We start from the raw sequence: 19,797 nt of genomic DNA on the forward strand, positions 1-19,797 counted from the left end.
TGGTTTCAGCACCTCTCCCCTCCTTGCCTCCCAGCACACACCCTCCCGGGGATGAGACAGTAGCCCAGCACAGGGACCGATGGGCCGGAGAGCCCATGACGGGTCGTCTGCTGCAGCCCGGCCGAGGACACAGCCGCTGTGAGGAGATGCCAAGCGAAGCAGGCAGCTGCTACAACAAAGAAGCCGAAGACCTGAGGCCGCTACCCACAGGTGAGCAGGTCGGGTCCAACCATCGAACAGCCACAGGAAGCCAGGGCAAGTGAGAGCAGTGCACGCTGCAGGGGGCTGCAGACTCGGGGCACGCCTGGACTGCACGCCTGGACTGCAGGGCCACGGACAGGACCAGGACGGGGTAAAAGAGCCTCAGACAACAGCAAGTTTAGGCTTGAAATTAGGCAAAGGTTTCTAACCGTCAGAGGAGTGAGGGTCTGGAACAACCTCCCAAGGGGACCCGGGGGGGCAAAAAGTCTAACTGGCTTCAAGACTGAGTTTGAGAAGTTTATGGAGGGGGTGGTAGGATGGGACTGCCCACGATGGCATGTAGCCGCAAATATCTCCAATGTCCGGAGATGGGACACTAGACGGGGAGGCCCCTGAGTTACTGGAGAGAATTCTTTCCCAGGTGTCCGGCTGGTGGGTCTCGCCCACATGCTCAGGGTCCAACTGATCACCAGATTTGGGGTCAGGAAGGAATTTTCCTGAGGTCAGATTGACTGAGACCCTGTGGGTTTTACGCCTTCCTCTGCAGCCTGGGGCACGGGTCATTTGCAGGTTTAATCTAGTGTGGATGGCGGGGTCTCTGGAAGGTGAAGTTGTTAAGTCATGCTGTGAGGAGTTCAGTGACTCAGGCGGTGAGGGGTCTGTTACAGGAGAGGGTGGGGGAGGTTCTGTGGCCTGCGATGGGCAGGAGGTCAGACTAGGATCATAATGGTCCCTTCTGACTTTAGAGCAGGGGCACCAGAACAGGGGGCAGGGGGCCATGCCCCCCCCCCCACTTTTAAAGGTGCAAAGGCGATACCTGCCCACTTTTTACCAGCCATAAGGGTGAGTGATGGGTGGAGAGGAGTGAGCAGGGGGCGGGGGCCACGGTTTGGGCGACTGTGGCCCCTCCCACACACACACTTTTAGGGTGCTTCTGCCACTCCTGCCTTAAAGTTAGGGTGACCAGATGTCCCGATTTTATAGGGACAGTCCCGATATTTGGGGCTTTGTCTTATAGAGGTGCCTATTACCCCCCACCCCATCCCGATTTTTCACACTTGCTGTCTAGTCACCCTACTAAAAGTCTATGAGTGGGACTGATGTAGGAGGATCAACAGAATGATGGCAGCAAGAGTGGGGAAGCCAGTGCCCCACCAACCACAATAACATGGGCAAGCAGGAGAGGGGGACAAAGGCCAGCACACTTGAATGGCTAGGAGACCTAACAGATTACAATGGCCCAGCAGTACAGACCATGTCCTTGCAGTGGGCTATGTACTAATAAGCTCCAGCCCCAGCAAATCAGCAAACGCTGGCACAAAGGACACAACAGCAACAAAAATGGTTGCAAGGAAAGATGTAGCAACCGGCGAGGAACTTGGCGGGAGGAGCACAGGTTGCAGGGGGGAAGAGTTTGGAGGAGGCACTCGGAAGTCAGTCTGTGTGCACAGGGCTGGAATCTGGGCTGCAGCATGTCTGTAAATAGTTCTCTTAATCAAGAGCCGGTTTACCAGTAACGGCCTTTTGGAGATTAACGTTCTAATTAGGGCTGGTCAAAACTTTTTCCATGAAAAACAGTTTTTGCTGGGAAACCGGGATTTTGACTAAACCAGAATTTTTCAGGGAAAGTGGCTGCTTTGTGCAGAAGACTTTGATTTGTCATTGAAAAACTGAATGCCCCCAAACTGAATTGTTTGGATTTGGCAACGTTCCCATGGTGCTTCATGGGAACTGTAGGTCAATTACCTCCTGTCTCCATTCTCTATGGGTGAGGCTTCCTGACCTGCCCACATCTCCCATAATGCACCATGGCCAGGGACTCCTCTGATGAAGGGGGGATTTGTAGTCTGACCAGGGAGCCTGGAATTTAAGGCATCCAAACTACAACTCCCATCGGGCAAAGCCGCAGCATTTCCAAATTGCAATATTTCGGGGTTTGGCCAAAACTGTTTAGTTTCAAATTTCTATTGAAAACCGAAGTTTTGCACAGGGGAAAAAAATGATTTTTTTTTTTGATCAGCTGCCCTTCCAAATGCTATTGCCCATGTCCGTGTGCAGCTAACAAGTCATTATTGTGTGTTTGTGTTTGCATGAGACCTGCAAATTCACTGCAGCCTTCCTCAACCCCCTTGGTTTCCCCCCCTTCTAGGTTTTTCACTTTGTCAACTGAAGCTGATGAGAAAGCTCCTTTAGAAGCACTAGGGGGCGCTTTCCCCATTTCAGTCCCATCTCGGCCAGACTGCAAGAGGCCGGTCCCGTGGCCGAGTCATTGGCCTGGAACGTGGGAGATCTCAGTTTTGTCACCTTGAGCACATGACTTCATCTCAACTCCCACCTGAGCTAGGTGGGTGGTAGGTGAGACACTGGCAAAGTGTGTCATATTTTCCCCAGCTACAGCTGGCCCATAGAGCATAACTACCGGCTAACAGACTTAGACCATGTCTTCACTGCCCCGAAAAGGTGTAATTTGTCTCCCACACACCCACCCACACACCATGGATTTAGCTACTGTGCTATAAAACCCTATGGAGACAACGCTCTGTAGCTCGTCCTACAACATAGCTAGGTGAGATCACACAAGGGCAGCAGTGTTAACCTCACCTAGCTACAGTGTGGTAAAAGTGACAGAAACTGGTCTCCATTCAAATTTTACTGTGTAATAGCTAACCCATGTTAGGTTTCAGAGTAACAGCCGTGTTAGTCTGTATTCGCAAAAAGAAAAGGAGTACTTGTGGCACCTTAGAGACTAACCAATTTATTTGAGCATGAGCTTTCGTGAGCTACAGCTCACTTCATCGGATGCATCCGATGAAGTGAGCTGTAGCTCACGAAAGCTCATGCTCAAATAAATTGGTTAGTCTCGAAGGTGCCACAAGTACTCCTTTTCTTTTAACCCATGTTAGGTACCCAGCTGTGTGTGAGTGTATTTGACTGTGATGACTTACTAATACATAGCTCTTATCTAGCACTTCTCAGCAATAGATCTCAAAGCACTTTACCAAGGTCAGTATCAGTATCCCCAGGCCTTTAGCTCAGGAAACAGAGCCTGAAGATCTCAAGTTCAAACCTCACTAATGCCAAGGGAGTTGCATGTACAAAGGAGACAAAGCAGTCCCCGTCTGGTGGGGATAATTAATCTACGTGTGGGAGGTGCTCTAACGCTAGAGTGATAGGAGCCATGGCTATGCAATATTTTTGTTAGCTAGCAGAACTATACTGCCAATCAGTGTGTCTGCCAGCGTCCCCGTGGAAAGCAAACGCAGGCAAAGCTACTTTCGGGCCATTTTGTTTGGTCAGCCTGTTCACCTGGCCCGAAGAGAAAAGATGAAAATAGAGTCAACTAAGGCGGCGTTTACATGGAGTAGAAATGTCCAGATGTCGATGTTGAAATAACCCAATGCTCATTTCGGTCCCGTCTGCGTGAGACTGGTGATCACTTTACTTAAGACAGGGTACAGTAATGTGGCATGGCTCATAAGTGATGAGGTCCAATTCTGAATGGCTTGGTGGCTGGCAGTCTGATCTGCACACTTGGTTAACGACTTGCTAGCCATTTTATTTATTCATGCATATTCCAAGACCACCCCCAGTGTTTGTCTAATGGGCGAGAAGGGCAGGGTGTGTCCTGTGTGCTGCACTTCCCCCTGTATTCGCAGCTCAGATTGCATTGTTTCAGCTACAGGCAATGATGAGGACATGGAGGTGAGACGCCCCTCTGTCCCATTCCTGCTACTGCTACTGATCAGTTTCTTGGCAGGTAAGTGACTAATCACTGGCTTAAAATCTACCAGCAGAAGGGAAAGACCCACAGGTAGGCAGGGACGCAGGAGGTTTTCTTCAGTAGTAAAGTACTGGAGATTCAAGATGTCATTAACCATACGGTTGCAGGGAGTAAGTAGATTCTTTAGCAAATTATCCTATGTGCATGCACTCAGAGCAGCTACTGTGTGTATATGTGCAATAGTTTAAAATCAACGGGGAGAAGTGACTGGTCAGTGACTGTTGGTGAATATTATCGGAATAATTATTTAGAAAGTAATATCTGGGGAGTCACTAACCCTATTTAAAATGCTCACTAGTTTGTAACTCTTTTGTCACCAAATGAATTTTAGTTCTAGGGATTTAGAAAGCAGGCAGGGCAAGTGGCATGAAACATTGGAGAGGGAAGTTGGAATCTTATCAATCAAAAAATCTTCTGACAAGTGTCAAACAAAAGTAACCAAAGACCTTGGAAAACCTTGATTTCTGTGCACTGTTCATTTTTTCACTGGCTGTGAGGATGAAAGGGGGTTGATCTGTGCTGCTTTTTCATGCCTGTAACCCATTTGGATTTTCCTGTGGATTTATTCAATTCACTTATTTGTTTGCATTAATGTGCTCAAAAGCTCTAGGTACTTGATGGTTTTGAAAGCTGTCGTATATACAGTAGATCTAGAGAGGTTTACAAGCCCAGCCATAGTAAGCAGAGATCCAAAAATAAGCCAGAAGGTTCATATCAGGGTTGTATTTATTCTTTATTCTGTTCCACTGCTGCCCTTTAAAAAAAATAACTTCCCGTAGAATGCCAGAAGATGGGTACGTCTGGAAAGTGCGAGAGAAACAACAAGTTTAAAGGATCTGGGAGTTACAAATGTACAGACTGCTAGAGAATGCTGTCTGTCTCCGTCTAAGCACCTCACGTGCTATTCGTACACCTAGGTTTTGATGTACTTCGTCTTAAAACTGCTCCTAGGACAATTAAACCAAGTCCTGGGGCATCCAGATGTATATGGTACTGACTGGAAGGGAAACCTACAGAATAAATCATAAGGGCTTTAAAATAATCCTCTCACATTTTCTGAATATATTTTTGGATTAGTGTTGCTCACTGGTCTTGTAATTTGGTCATAGAAACGTTTAAGAAGCAAAGAAATTTTAACCGGTGTTTTCTTCATTTGATAAAAGATATTTTACCCCTGAGATTGGCAAATGTCTAGATCACAGGTTCGAAGCTTACAGGGTTTGCTCGTTCTGCTCTTTCCATGCTGCTACATGGGAAGAGGAGGCTAAGATGGAAAAGTTTATCTGGTCTGCTAGATTATGGAGTGATAGGACTCCGAAGGTTACAACTGAGTTTCCATTATAGAGTCTTTCTTTGTCTTTTTTTTTCTTCCATCCATCCATCCATCCATCCATCCATCAGGAAATTATAGCAAGAATAAAAACTGGTCAAAAACTATATTCAGAAAACTGTGATCATATCATTTCACACCCCCTGAAATGCAGAAAAAGTCCCCTCGGTCTCAAACCGGGTGAGTTAGCTCTAGGATTAAGGTAGGATTTTTCTTCTACATTGGAAGTAAATTGGACAAGCGGATCTTAAATGAGGACACCCTAATAACAGAGCTGGGAGTTAAAAAACCCAGCAGCTCCTAAATCGTATTTGACACTGTGTAGTACAAAAGGAGAAAGAGAGAGAAATCGAACGTCATTTGCTGGACTCCCCTGGCTGAGATCTGGCATCGGACACCCCATGTTTAGCTGGCACCAGTCTAATTTACATAATTATTTCAATCGTTATCTTATAATATTGCTACTTGTGACCAGCACGAGTGAGCTTCGTATAGCAGGTGATATGATTGCTGGAGAACTGCTCTTTCATTAAAAGAAAGTAAATTTTGGTTCACACTGGGGGATTTGCACTGACTCCAGCCAGCCGACTGCCCTGAATTCCCCCCAGATCACCGGGGTGACTTGAAACTGGCAAACCCTGCCCGTAGGCTGGGCCAACCGTTATATACCATTTACACCAATGCTGTTCACCCTAGTTCCAAGCAGGGCTAAATGATACCAGGGCAAGTAGTGGCTTTGCCTGCCTTTGCAGTGATGCATCTATGCCAGGGACTGGAGCTGGGGCAAATCCCCAGTGCAGACAAAGCATCAGCCTATATCTACACCACAGGTGGGCCCAGTTCTGCGGACACAGTTCTGTCAGTCGGGGTGGAAGGAGAGGTGATCCCTGACCTACAAAAGCCGCTGATGTAGACGCAGTTTTACCAGTATATCTGGTTTGGTTCAGGAACGGTGGAATAAGCGATACCTGCAAAAGCGCAGTTTTGCGGCTATCAGCTGTGTCCGCATTATTATGCACCAGCCAGTATCCCATGTAGATATGGCCTCTGGCTCCAGCTCTGTTCCTTGCAGACTTAAAGTTCATTGTGTAACCCGAGGGCAAGAGAAGCGTGTCTATAGGAAAAGGATCATGTATCCAGCCAAGGTTTGGCTGGCATGCACACTTCTTACTCCGCTGCATTCTTCCTCTTTAATATGCTGCCCATCACCACGGCCTCCAGCCAGGTGTAAAAACTGCCTCATTTTAGAGCTTATGTAAGATCATTGGTTATCCCTCTTATCAGCATGCCGGAGCACACTGTTACACCACAACCTCTCCTTTGTATCTAGGTGGACCCAGTTAGACATAGCGGGACCTGGAGTTTGAATGCCCCAGAGTGCCCAGGTCAGTTGCTCCAGGCTCTGAGACTTGCTCCTGCCGGGTTTTGTTTGCTGTGTAGACATGCCCGGGAGCTGGAGGCTCGGGTGGATGTACCTACGCTAGCTGTGATCAAGCTGATGCACTAAAAACAGCCGTGAAGCTGCCTGGGCGCGGCCCATGTGGGATCCCGTCTGAAATCCAAACTGTGAACCTGTGCGGTCAGCCACGCTGCTAGCTTGCTCTGAGCTAGTGCAGGTACGGCTGCTCGAGCTGGACTTTACATCTTCAGGTCCAGCGTAGACGCAACCTTGCCCCTTTACTCCGCTCTAGCCGCATCGAGAGACATTCAAATTAGTGTAGATTATATTTGTGCCAATCTGAAGGTCCCTTTCTACATCTAGAGCAGGGTCAAGTTGCTTCAGTGTAAGCGTATGGCTTCACTGCACAGGGCTGGCCCTAGACCAAATGGCACCCCAGGCGAGGATCGTCTTCGGCGCCCCCCGCCCCATGTGTTAAACTTTTGAATGCCTTGTTTTGTATGGCGTTTGCATTTCATGACTGCATGATTTGCATGCATGATTTATCCTTGTCATATAGGATGATAAATTTGCACACCAGGTTCTGTAAATCTGTATTTATTCATGCCATATATAAGCAAATTAAAAAATATTCATTTCCTCTAAGTTTATAGAAACTTCTTCATTTTAAGACTAACTGAAATGGCCTAACATGACAAATGAATCCACCTACAGAACACCCGAAACATTTTACTTCAAACGTTCTATTTTCCCCTTTTGTCGCTAATAACAAAAACAGCCCCCCGAGCCCAGCGCCCCCGAGCCCAGCACCCCAGATGGTCGCCTGCCCCTAAATCCGGCCCGAAAGGTGTGTACTGAACTCAGCTGATCTAACTCTGGTTAAAATAGCCGTGAACACACGGCAACTCTGCTTTTATCTGGGGTTAACGCAGCAGGGCAGCCTGGGGCTCAACACGCTGCTAACCGGAGTGAAAAGCCGAGGTCAGAACACATCTAGCTATCTATAGCTGTCTACCTATATCTGTACAGGTAGATAGCTATTTTGCAGTGAACGCCATGCCCTCTATGAGAGTCACGCCCCGGCCCTTTTCCAGACAGCTAAACGAATATTTTGGAGAGGGGGAAGCAAGTTTGCACTCTCTCAAGTAGTAAATCTATGCATCTCATGCAAGGACACGCATGCTGCATGTGCTTCTATCACGTACTGTGTGCGGTTTTTTTTGGTCGTGCATTTGGCTAGCCATTTCAGCTTGTGCTTTGCAAACCAAATCGCCCTCGGTCGGAGATCAAGATCAGTTTCCACGGGGTGGGGGTGGGGGAATTCAAATAACTGTGCTGAGGCTGAGAAGAAATTACCAGTGGCCAGCAAGGGGGAGAAAAACACAACCCAACCACCACAAACCCCCACCTCTCCTGACTCTGAGCGCAGAAATGTCTCTGCAATACAGGAAACAAGCAGCTTATAATTTTGGCCACTGGAAGAGTTAATGCAGAATAAACGCTGTGATGTGGTCACCTGATCTTCCTTTTAATACACAATCGCATCTGTCGCTTCTCCCTCAAAGGGCAGCATGGCAAACAAAGAACGCTGGCTCAGATGAGACTGAAATTCACAAAGACCTGACTTTTCATACAGCCAGTTTCATCCCAATGCTCTTTATAAAATACGGGCCAAGTCCTGCAGTTCTTACTCAGGCAAAACTCCTCTTAAGAGTCAAGTTAATGGCAGCTTTGCCTGCGTAAGGGTGAGGTGATTTGGGCCTATAGGTAGAAGTTGGTCCTTTGTGGGAGGAAGAAGAGGCATGTGGGGAAGGCTCTAGATTCAGGACCTACGGGACTGGATTTTTCACAAGAGCTCTGCTCCCAACATACAGAGCTTGTCTGAAAATCTGCCCTCCCCAGTCTCCAAATTCTTTGCGGCAGGGACTGTCTGTCACTACATACAGCACTTAGCACAATAGGGCCCTGGTCTCAACTGGGGCTGCTAGGTGCTGCTGAAATAGAAATAATAACAACGAAGAACCCATCACTGTAATGCGACCACTTCTGGGGTGGAGCGGGGCAGCTGTTCAGCAGCGCACAGCAACACAGCAGTAGTTTAGGGGAGGAAGCCAGTGAAGAAGGAGCCTCCTTCCCATTGGAATCGCAGTAGTTAATTAGAGAGACGACGGAAGGACACCACCAAGAACAAATGTGTGTAGCAAGATAATATGCCCAGGGCCTTTTACACTGGTGGGGAGACGAGGTGTGTTTAACACCAGCAGAATTACCTTAGATATCAAATTATAAGGGAAACAAAAATGACACTACAGACTACAAGGGAAAAAAGTGGATATTGGTTACCGACCATTCGTGGGATGGCTGCAATAGATTAAACCCTTTGTTGGCATATAAAAAGGATAGGTTCTGTTGCAGAGAACAAACTATTCCTGGTTACCAAATACCATTTAAAAACCTGAGGAGAGCCTAAGTTATATTTAAGGATGAATGTGAAATTATGTGGGTGGGTGTGAATGAAATGTTCTCACCACTCACAACCTGTCGGTGCCTTTATCCGTAAGAAATACCTGGTGAAGGGATATAATATCCTGTTAACTCCTTCGTTCTTGTCCTCCACGTGCCTGTCAGCCCTGTGTTTTATTCCAAAGCGTTATAAAAGAAAGTGACAGCTTTAGCTGTTCATCTTCAGCATCATCCTGATAAAATATCACAATCCTTTTTGGTGGAGGCTTGGTTGTTTCTGGTTGGTTTTGCATTTTTTTAGGCATCGTAATTGGCCAAGAACTGACTCCCAACCGGCAGGTGAATGGGACTCTGGGAGGATCGGTCGTGCTGTCTGTGGATCTATCCCCCGGGAAAAAGGTGAAAAAAATCGAATGGAGCTTTAAGGCTGGGACAGGTGTGACGATCCAGCTGGCTGAGTTCAATGGGGAGAAGTTTGAGCGACCGGATCCCAGCGACAGATTTCAGCAGAGGCTAGAAATGTACAACGAGACCTCGCTGAGGATCAAGGCTCTGGAGCTGGGCGATAGCGGAGTTTATGAGGCCCGGGTTAAGATCCTACCAGCAACTCTGGAGGAACAGGCCTTTCTCCTCACTGTCTATGGTAAGTGACGACAAATCGGTTTCTTAGCTGTAACCCAGTTTCCAGAAATGCTAGGGTACGGCTGAAGCTCTGATTTTGTGCACGTCGGTGCAATTCACCCCTGTGCAGTGGGACCAGCACGAGCCCTCTGCACCGTTTACGCCTTCAAAATAGGGCTTAAGGGGAACCGCAGTGTTTGTCCGGGTGCAGCAGCATCTCTAAAATATCCCCTTCATACCTCTCACCACCCAGTCCTGTCTCCTCTGCACCACAAGAGGTGCCATAGATTCCAGGCCACGTCAGGATGGGCCGCTCAGCTGAGCCGTTCTCACGTTTCAGGCCAGCGTGGATGAAATCCAGTGAGATAAGACGTTCAGAGAGATTTCTGCCATCTTGGGCCAAAATCTCACGGGACTGGCTGTTCCTGATGGATTTTGATTGTGTCAAAAATCAGGATTGGGAAATAGGCCCTTTTTCCTTATAGGGTTCAACCTAGAACCAAAATCAGAGAGACGAGGATGAATCCAGCGATTCACACTGAGTCTCCGAAACTCAAAGGGGTTCAGACTCCAGGATCAGGTTTTGGCCCATGTCTGTTGAACTTCTTTGTAATCTTCCTGTATGTTTGTAATGCAAATAAGCTTATCAGTTTCCATAAAACCCACATTTAGAAACACAGAACAACACCTGCCATCTGTGAATTGAGACAAATTATGGCTCTTGATGGGCAATAAAACTTTAGTGCAGTGAGGAAAAGGCGAAAAGAAAAGTCTATTTACCTAGGTATCATCTGTCTATTTACCCATCATTAACTCAGCCAGAGGTTAGGGGTCTGTTCCAGGAGAGGTTGTGTGGCCTGCGATGGGCAGGAGGTCCCACTAGATGATCTTGATAGACTCATAGACACCAAGGTCAGAAGGGACCATGTGCAGGGGTTTGACTATCCATCGCTCTGTCTCTGTATCTAGCATTACTCTATGATCCTCCCTATTCATCCACCCATCCTGAGCTTACGCCCAGGTCATCTGAGCCGCTGCCCTTGGTGTGGGGCAGTATCCTGTGAGCAGAGCCCTGCCTGGCCTTGGCAGCTGGGAGAGTGGCTGCGGGTACATCTGGGTTATGAATCTGACCCCAATTGTCTGCGTTAGCCGCAATCACCCTTCCCCTCCGTCCTAGCCAAACGCCCAGCACTCACGGGGTCCCAAGATGGGCTACCAACACCCCACAAGGACAATTTGGCCAGTTACTTTGGGACACACGTATGTGGCTTCTGGGACGAGTCAGCTCCCCTCCCTTCTCCACTGACCCCTCGGCCAAGTGATACCCCGGGGACTCCATTGCTTTGGGGCTGGTCAGACTCTGCCTTCCCCGGGCCCACTGGGAGCTCGCTGGGCTCCTGCCCGTGGAACGACGGGGAGCTAGAGCTGTTGTCGATTCCATTCCCCCCAGTGGAGGGTACGTTAACCAAGCTGGCACAGAGCGGGTGCCAGGGCCCCAGAGAGAGAAATTTTACCAGGGGGAAGGTTGCAGCAATGGGAAGGTGCAATAGGCTGTTACCCACTCCAGGGTGGGGATCGTAGGTGGCCAGTAGCACCCAGTACGGGGCAACATGCTAGGGAGAGCCAGGGAAGCATGGATGTAGCCTCTCCCTGAGGGGGTCTCAGTGGAGCCACTGGTGGGGCTTACAGCTCCCTCTACTTGGGGGGAGTCCCTGGGGGCAGAGGACGATGGAAGCTCTGCCTGCCCTCCTGCAGGGGTTAATCCTGCTCGGGGAGTATCCGGCTCTGATAAGCACAGCTCAGCCCAGCTGGTGTGAATCGAGCCCTGCCGGTTCATCCTGCCATTGCTTGGACATGGAGGGTGACCTGCCCGCTGGCACTCGGGCAGCTCTGTCACCTGCAGGGCCTGCCTTCACGTAGGAAGGGAAAAGCCGCTGCAGAACGGGGACTCACTGGCTGGGTGGCAGAACTGCTGAGCTGGGCTTAGAGTGGATCACAAACTGAATATGGGTCAATGGTGTAATGCAGTTGTGAGAAGGGCTGACATCCCTCTGGGGTGTATGAACAGGAGTGTCGTAGGTCAGACCCGGGACGTCACTGTCCCGCTCTACCGAGCACTGGCAAAGCCTCAGCTGGAGTCCCGTGTCCAGGTCTGGGCGCCGCACTTTAGGAAAGACGCGGACCAATTGGAGAGAGTCCAGAGGAGAATATCTAAAATGACAAAAGGTTCAGAAAGGTTCAGAAAAGGTTCAGAAAGTGAGGAAAGGTTAAAACACTGGGCATGTCTAGTCCTGGGAAAGGAAGACGGAGGTTTGGGGGAACCTGATAGTCTTCAAACATGTGAAGGGCTGTGATAAAGAGGCAGGGGTCAATTGTTCTTGTGTCCACTGGAGGTAGGAGACGAATAATGGGCTCAATCTGGCCTGGTCTAGGCTGACGTGGCCCTGCCATAGCGCCGGGATTGGACTAGACGACCTCTCGAGCATTGCTGGGATTCTGGGTTTTCTTTGTGATTTAAACACAGAGCCAGTGCCAGAGCCGGAGATAAAGAGTCACTCAGTCTCCAGCACGGCCGATGGGTGCAATGTCACTCTGCAGTGTCAGGCGTCTGGCAGGGAAGAGGTTAACCTCTCCTGGACGAGAGGGAACCCACCCCGAGGCCTGGGCGATTCTGAGCGGTACCAGCTCTCCCCTGATGGCAGGACCCTCCGCCTGTCTCTGCAGCCCAACCCCCCGAACTCTACCTTCACCTGCACGGCCAGCAACCCTGTCGACCAGAAGAGCGTCTCACTTGACCTGCAGAGCATCTGCCAAAGCGGAGGTGAGGGATTTACAGCCTGTCCCAACCTTGCCTTTTATTACTTACTATAGCGTCGCCCCTCTGCCAAGCAGCAGCAGAATTCAGGGTCTGGCAGGACAGCTTCTTGTGAGAAATCAGTGAGGCGGAGCCTGGGTATTTTCCAGGGTCATTTCTTTATTTAAAGACTGCACACGAATCCTGTTTCCTCCAGCAGAGGAGGTCACAACAATGCACGCAGCCAATCCCCCTCTGCAGAAACCTCAGCTAAGGCGCGGCTGCCCTGGCACTTTGGGTGTGTATACACTGCAGCTAGAAACCCAAGCTGGCCCGGGCCAGCTGACTCGGACTCCCGGGCTCGGGCTCGGGGCCTGTTTTATTGCAGAGGAGACTTTCTGTCTTAGGCTATGGGACTCTCCCACCTCGCAGGGTCCCAGAGCCCGGACTCTACCCCAAGCCCGGATGTCTATGCTGCAGTTAAACAGTCCCAAAGCCCGAGCCCTGCGAGCTGAGTCAGCTGGCACGGGCCAGCCGCGGGTTTTGAATTGCGGTGTAGACGTACGATAAGAAGCCTGAGTTTTAGGTCACGGGTCAGGAAGTCGGCCTATGTGATCCTATTGGTCCGTTCTGGCCTTAAAACGTACCGCTCTGGCATGTATTCAGATTGCCAGCGCTCTAGGGCAAGGACCTTGGTGTCTTATTTATAAAGCACCTGGCCAGATGGTTTGGATCCCAAGTCCGCTGGAGCCAATAGAATGGGTACGACAGGCGTGGGATCAAACGCTAGACAAAGAGCCATCGACCCTTCTTCCCACACGCAGCCATGTTCTGGGAACGCTGCCTTGTCCTGTATTTTCCTGGTCGGCATCGAGCTGGGCACCACGTCACGTGTTTCTGATCTGTCGTCGCAGACACAGGCACAGACACAGCCATGTGGATGGGGCCTCTTTGCGTTGGGCTGATCGTCGTCACAGCAGCCTGTGTTGGGATGTGGCTGTGGAAGAAAAGGAGGAAAAAGCCAGTCAGCCGAAGTAGGTAACTTCCTTCTTACAGAAACACTAATGGCCCCAGTCAGCTGATGGGTCACAAATAAATAATTGCTGATTATTAACTTATTCATGAGTAATTCTGCCAGCCACTTTCCCCTCCCACACTTTCCTGTATTTTATGGTTACACTGTTGGTTCTCTTTTCTTGAATGTTATATAGTCAAGGTCCAATCTGGCACATGTAACATACATGTAAAGTGTGTGTTGCCTCCTTCTCTAATGGATGGTTGATTAAAAACCTTCTACTGCTATCAGCTACTGGAGTAACTCCTTTAGCTCAAGTGGGAGACTATTGTGTTTTGGAGGTGAAAATCGTAGGTTCTAAACTGCTGGACAATCCATGATGGGGGGTCAATCTACAAATGCTTATTGCTCGGTGTAATGCTGACTGGTGAGAGGAGTTATGCCATAGCCAATGGGGCTACTAAAGGGTTACAGCTGGTAGTCACAGCAGGCATTGTGTTAACATTTCCATTCAAGATTTGTTTAAATTAATAACACTTTGTATCATGTGTTTCACGGAGCGTTTTGCATGTGTAACCCACAGGGGGGAGTGTGGGGCCGGGCCCTCTCTGTGCATCTACAGACTCTGTTACGGCTCCTCCTGGAGAACTTTAGCTCAAGCTAATGCCAGAAGCGGGGACTGGACGACAGGGGCTGGGTCACTCCACAGTTCTCCCGTTCTGTTCATTCCCTCTCAAGCGTCTGGCATCGGCCACTGTCAGAGACAGGATGCTGGGCTAGCTGGGCCATTGGTCTGACCCAGTACGGCCGCTCTGATGAACCTGTAACAACGCTGGCTTTTAGCTCTGTAGGTCCTCGGTTCAATCCCTGGTGTGACAGCCAAGTTGGCAGCTGCCACACAACCATCCGTGGCATATATTGCTACAGCAGTCCCTGTGAGACGGGCCAGTAGCAGTATCGTCCTTGCTCAGAAGGGAAAACTCCCCCATGCAGCTGGCCTGGGTCTAGCATGCCCAAGACTGGGCAGGATCCCAGGGGAGACGGACACAAAGAGGCAAGCTCTGATCTCAGCTACGCTGGGGCAAATCTGCGGTAGTTGCATGGCTGCCCTTGAAAGGGTCAATTCATCAGAGTTGCTGGACTGACTTCAGAGTTAGGCCAGGGTAAGTGAGAGCAGAATCCGGGAGGCAGTGTGGCCTTATGGATAGCGCACTCGACTGGGATTCAGGAGGCCTGTGCTTCTATTCCCTGACCTGCTGGGTGACCTCGTGCAAGTCACTGCCCTCCTCTGTGCCTCAGTTTCCCCATCTGTAAAAGAAGATAATTATTATCTGGCCCTCAGTGGGGATTATTAGTGCGGGGACGTGGTCACCGCATCCCCAGACCCGGCAGGGTCCCCCACAGCCTCTCAGTGTAGGATAATGATCTGTCCCACGTTCTCCCCTAAGCTGCTGTCCCCACGGTCCCAGAGGAGGAATGTCCTTCAGAGCCCCACTATGCTGAGATCAAGAGGAGGAGCCCTCCGGAGGGGAACGACCAGGTGAGTTCCCTTCGGGGGGGAGTTCTCCTGCAGCCTTCAGTTCTCCCTTAGGGCCCCAGCACCTCTAGTGGAAAGCAAAGCCAGGGCTGGGCTTAATGAGAGAACAGCTTGTGGACTTGCATCACACTGGCCCCATGGCACCCCACAGCAGCACATGGTCTCCTGGTCTCGGGCTGACCCGGCTAGCCCACCTGGGCAATCTGCAGCACCTCTGACTCTGAGCACCTCCGCTCTGGCCTTCAGGCCTTTCTACTTTGCTTGCAATTTTTGTTTCAAATTACCTGACACCTTGGTAACCGCAGGAAATTGCACCGACAGGGCTGTGACCCTGCACGATATTACTCAGCCTTGTTTGCTGGAGAGTGAAGCAGCATCCTGAGCTGCAGCAAGATGCTATCGAAGTTGCCAGCTGTTGTTTCCCTGCAGAGATAGCGGCTTCTGGTAAATGACGCACACCAGGAAGGGTGTCAGTCTCGCTCCTATCTCCAGTCTGTTATTTATGTATCTCTGTATTTGAGTAACTCCCTTCTGCCTCCGAAACTCTCCCTGCTGTTTCAGAGATAGGGGTGTCTTCTTCACTTCCCGTCCTAAACTACTGAGCAGTTTTGCTGTGTGGTTGTTAAACAGCTGCCACACCCCACCCCAGAGGTGGCTGCATTTCAGAGCTGAGCAAGCGATCCCTGTACTGTGTTGCTGTGTGATATGAAACAGCTGCCACACCCCACTGCAGAGGTGGCTGCATTTCAGTAGTGGGCAAAACTGGAATTTCTACATAAGCTACAATTTTTACCTAGGGAAAACTCCCACTGACAGCAAAAGGAGTTGCAGTGAGTGAGGACAGAGCAAACTCTGAGTAAAGACCTAGCCCAGTATGACTGAGGGTATTTCCCATTGCCCACGATTCCCCTTAGACACAAGATCATTGTTCCTCGAAGACAAAAATGGTCTTATTTATTGTGTATCTGGCAAGGGGATAAATGACTGTGACTCATTGTGGAATTCCCTCTTCATTGATCTATGCAGCTACTGAACTCAGGGACACACACCCAGCTCCTAAGGGCCATTTCCAGTTCAGGATAACTAACCAACAAAGACAGGACAACAAATTAGTTTTTTTTTTTCTTGTTCTCTTAGGATCCTGGCTGCCCGAGCGAGAGACCACTGGTCACCACCATCTATGATCAGATCCGAGTGGTCCCAGCTGGCCCCTCTGAGCAGCTCACCTAGGCCAGGTGAGCATTGTGGTTAGGATGGATCTCAGGCTGCGTCTACACGGCAGAACTGTTCCTAATGGAACTAGTTGAGTGGAACTGGTTTCCGAGCAAAGAGCTTCAGAAATGTGTTCAGACTGCTGACCTGGCCAGCGGTGGGTTTGTCCACGCTAGCGCTGGTCCAGCTGCGATGCCCTCTGGGTATCTATCCCGCAGGGCATTCTGGGAGACTAAAGGCATCTCCGTGCATTGTGGGATGGCTGTGGGCTGGGGCGGACCTGGGGCAGTCTGTAATGGCGCTTAGACCTGCCAGCAGCCAGGCTAAATGAAAGGGGATTTGGCCTCTGTCTGGACCCTCAGGAGAGCTTTTGGGTGTGGGGGGAAGGTATGCTACACATCGGCCTGGCTGAAAAATTTCCAAACAACCTTGTTTTTGGACAGAAATGAATGTAGGGCAGGCGGGGGCATTGATAGTAGGTTTCGTGTGGAAATTTTCAACTTTTTGGTCAAAAAACCCTAACACCCGAAAATAAAAATATGTCCGCCGCAAACTGGAAAAAAAATTGAATGGGAAATGCTACCGCGTTGCCTCATGGGGTTTACAGTTTGGCTGCCTCATGGCCCCATTCTGCTGTATGGGCTGGACTCCCCAGCCAGACTACGTTTCCCATGATGCACCGGGGCCATGGGACGGGTACAGCCGGCGATCAGCCAGCGAGGTGACCGTGGTGCATTGTGGGAGATGTTGTCCCACCAGGGGGGCTGATCCACACAGGAGAATGAGGGCACGAGGCCCCCCACACTACAACTCCCATGAGGCACGGCGGTGGCATTTCTAAATCAAAGCGCCCTGTGGGGAATATACCAGGATCCCGACAGACTGTGGGGAATATACAGTTCTCAGCATAATGGGTCTGTTTCTCATGGACACTACGCCCCCTTTGCACCACCGTGGCTGCATAAAGAGTCCTTAAAGTGGGCATAAATTGTAGTTAAACCCATTTTAAGACTCTGGAACACTGCCAGGGCCTTAGTGTAGAAATTAGGACTTCTCCACATGGGGAAATTAACTGGAATAGCTACTGCAGAATAGTTCCCCATGTGGACTTTCCAGTTCCAGAGTAAGAGTGCTTTGGAAGTGGATTAAGCTCATTTTGGATAAGACTCTCTCGTGTCCATACAGGGAGATACATAGGAATATCTATAGTGCCTCCCTGCTTTAATCTGGAATAACTTCCCCTTGTGTAGACAAGCCCTTAGGTCATGTGGCAGGGACACTCAGGAGAAACAGGGAAATAGCACCCCCCAAAATGTAGGAGCTTCCCTGAATTCTCTGGCTCTCTCGCACTGGAAACATTGTGAGAACAGAGCTCGGTGTATTGCCACAAACATCCCTTGTTTACTTCCCTCTCCATAAATCACATGGGGTGCTAAATTCATCCATCAGGCTGATGGCCTGGGAACAGCGCAGCAACGTCTGCCTTGTGACTGGGAGTGGAACTTTTGACGATGGTACCGGTCAGCAGAAGCAACTAGTGATCTGGGGTCAAGGCCATCTGGCTGGGCGATAACAAATGGATGACACGCACACTTTCAGAGAACCACAAATCTGCTCCTTGGCAGGAGGTGGGAGGAAGTGAGGCAGAGTTTTGTCTTAGAATTAGAGCAGTTAAGAGGGAAGAGTGTTTTCTAATGGTTAGAGCAGGAGGAGTGCGGAAACCAGGACTCCCTATTCCCCCTGACTCACTCCTCATCTGTGCTTCCTGTTAATGAGATTTCCCTGCCTCCAGGAGAGGGGTTTTGTGTAAAACTCAGCTGAAGTGCTTGGAGATTCCTGAGCAAAAGACATACACGCTCCCCCTCCCCCACCCCCACCCCCACCCCGCGCACACACAGAGCGACCTTGCAAAATATGATTGTGTCTCTCTGCTTTGTTTCAAAATAGGAGCACCAAGAAAAGTGCGTCGCTGAGACGGCAAACTCCTGCAACATCCTGGGAGGAGGTAGAGAGTGGGTGTGTTATTGTGGGTCGGGATCGTATGTCACCTCTCGAGGCAGCTGTGAGACCTTGGAGTTCACAAGACTCTGCTGAAAATGTGCCAGACACGCAGGGCCTTTTGGGACGAGAAGTGGGATGTGGATTTCCCTGGGGGAATCCCAAGGGAGAGGTTCGTGCAAGTTCCCCCGACTCTGGTCCTGCAAAGCCCCCAGCCTTTCGAAGCTGCGCCCTGCAGAGCGGCTCATTGCCTGCTGCAAACATGTGATGTGAGGCCAAGAAAGAAAAAGCTGATCCGCCCAATCTCTGCTCTGGTTCCGGATCTAAGGCAGACGAACTTGCAACCGTGGGGGGAACCCCGGTCGTGGGCTTTCAAGGACTGAACCTACCAGAGCCCGATCTTGGGCCTGGAGCTGAGCTCTGGGAAGCTTTTGAGCTTGTGTCTAGGTTATTCTGTTGACTTCATCTGTTTGCTCTGTAATGCTTTTACCTGAAGAATAAAGGTGCTTGCCCAGCAGCAGCGGTGTGGTGACTTGTATCTGCAGGTGACACACTGGTCATAGTCCTTGGAGAGCAAGCAGAGCGCGACCGTGATCCAGGGAGCTCTGCAGCCTGAAAACCTCCGGGCAGGAGGGAGCGAGATGTGGGTCTCCGCTCAGGAGAGGTGACAACCGGGAGTTGGAAACCTTGAAGTGGGTGCCCTCAAGGGAACACAGGTGCAGTTACCCCAAAACTGGGAAACACAGCATCCTCTGGCTGGGACTGGCTGTGCCTGGTTCTGCTGCAGTGACCTTGCAAGGGCTGGACACAGGCAGGCAGTAGCAGCTGGCTGGAATTTGCTCTGGGGTTGGCTTGGCCTTAGACTGATGGATGATTATTTTTGTCCCTTTGCTCCTGTCGCCCTTGGGGGTACTGGGGGGTGTTGGCTGCTGCTTTCAGGTTGCTGCCTCGAAAAGCAGAACTGCTGCAGCCCTGGCCTGGGCCAGAAAGGGAGGCAGGGGCCTGATCCTTTCTGCTGGCGAGATGGATCCACCTTCCCCTCCCCACTCAGGGTGGCATGCAGCATGCCAGCAGCCCCATGCCCTCTCTCTGAGCGGGGACTTTGGCCCCCATCAGGGCTGGCTTTGTGTCTGGTGAGCAGACAGGTTGCAGAACAGGAGCCGGACGGTGTTACCGGAGGTGGGGTGAGGGGTTCATGTGTTGGGCATGTGGTTGGGGGAACAAGGGGTATGGCAGGTGGTGGGGACAGTGTTGTCTTCGTGGGTGATCTACGGCTGGATGGTTGGCCAGGGATCTGCAGGGCTGCAGCATGGGGGCTTTGGGGGAGGCATGGCTGGGGGTGGAGGGGTAGCTGGGGTGGGGAGCAGAGTGGGATGTATAAGGAGCTTGCTAGGAAGTTCACCAGCTGTGCAGGGGAGCTGGCAACCCCCGCGGCGCTGGGAGAGG

At 50.5% G+C, this 19,797-nt stretch overlaps 1 protein-coding gene across 1 annotated transcript; it reads left to right on the plus strand.

Annotated features, from left to right (window-relative positions):
- The first annotated feature begins 54 nt into the window (after positions 1–54).
- Positions 55–18,868, plus strand: LOC102941054 (T-lymphocyte surface antigen Ly-9). The gene is made up of 8 exons (XM_037883088.2): positions 55–210; positions 3,878–3,958; positions 9,476–9,817; positions 12,320–12,616; positions 13,504–13,623; positions 15,053–15,144; positions 16,279–16,376; positions 18,301–18,868. Exons 1-7 carry the CDS (start codon positions 96–98, stop codon positions 16,369–16,371), a joined length of 1,140 nt encoding a protein of 379 aa, XP_037739016.2. The 5' UTR covers positions 55–95; the 3' UTR covers positions 16,372–16,376; positions 18,301–18,868.
- The last annotated feature ends 929 nt before the right edge of the window (positions 18,869–19,797 follow it).

The sequence above is a fragment of the Chelonia mydas genome, chromosome 24 (genome assembly GCF_015237465.2).
Source record: "Chelonia mydas isolate rCheMyd1 chromosome 24, rCheMyd1.pri.v2, whole genome shotgun sequence".
Lineage (NCBI taxonomy): Eukaryota > Metazoa > Chordata > Testudines > Cheloniidae > Chelonia > Chelonia mydas.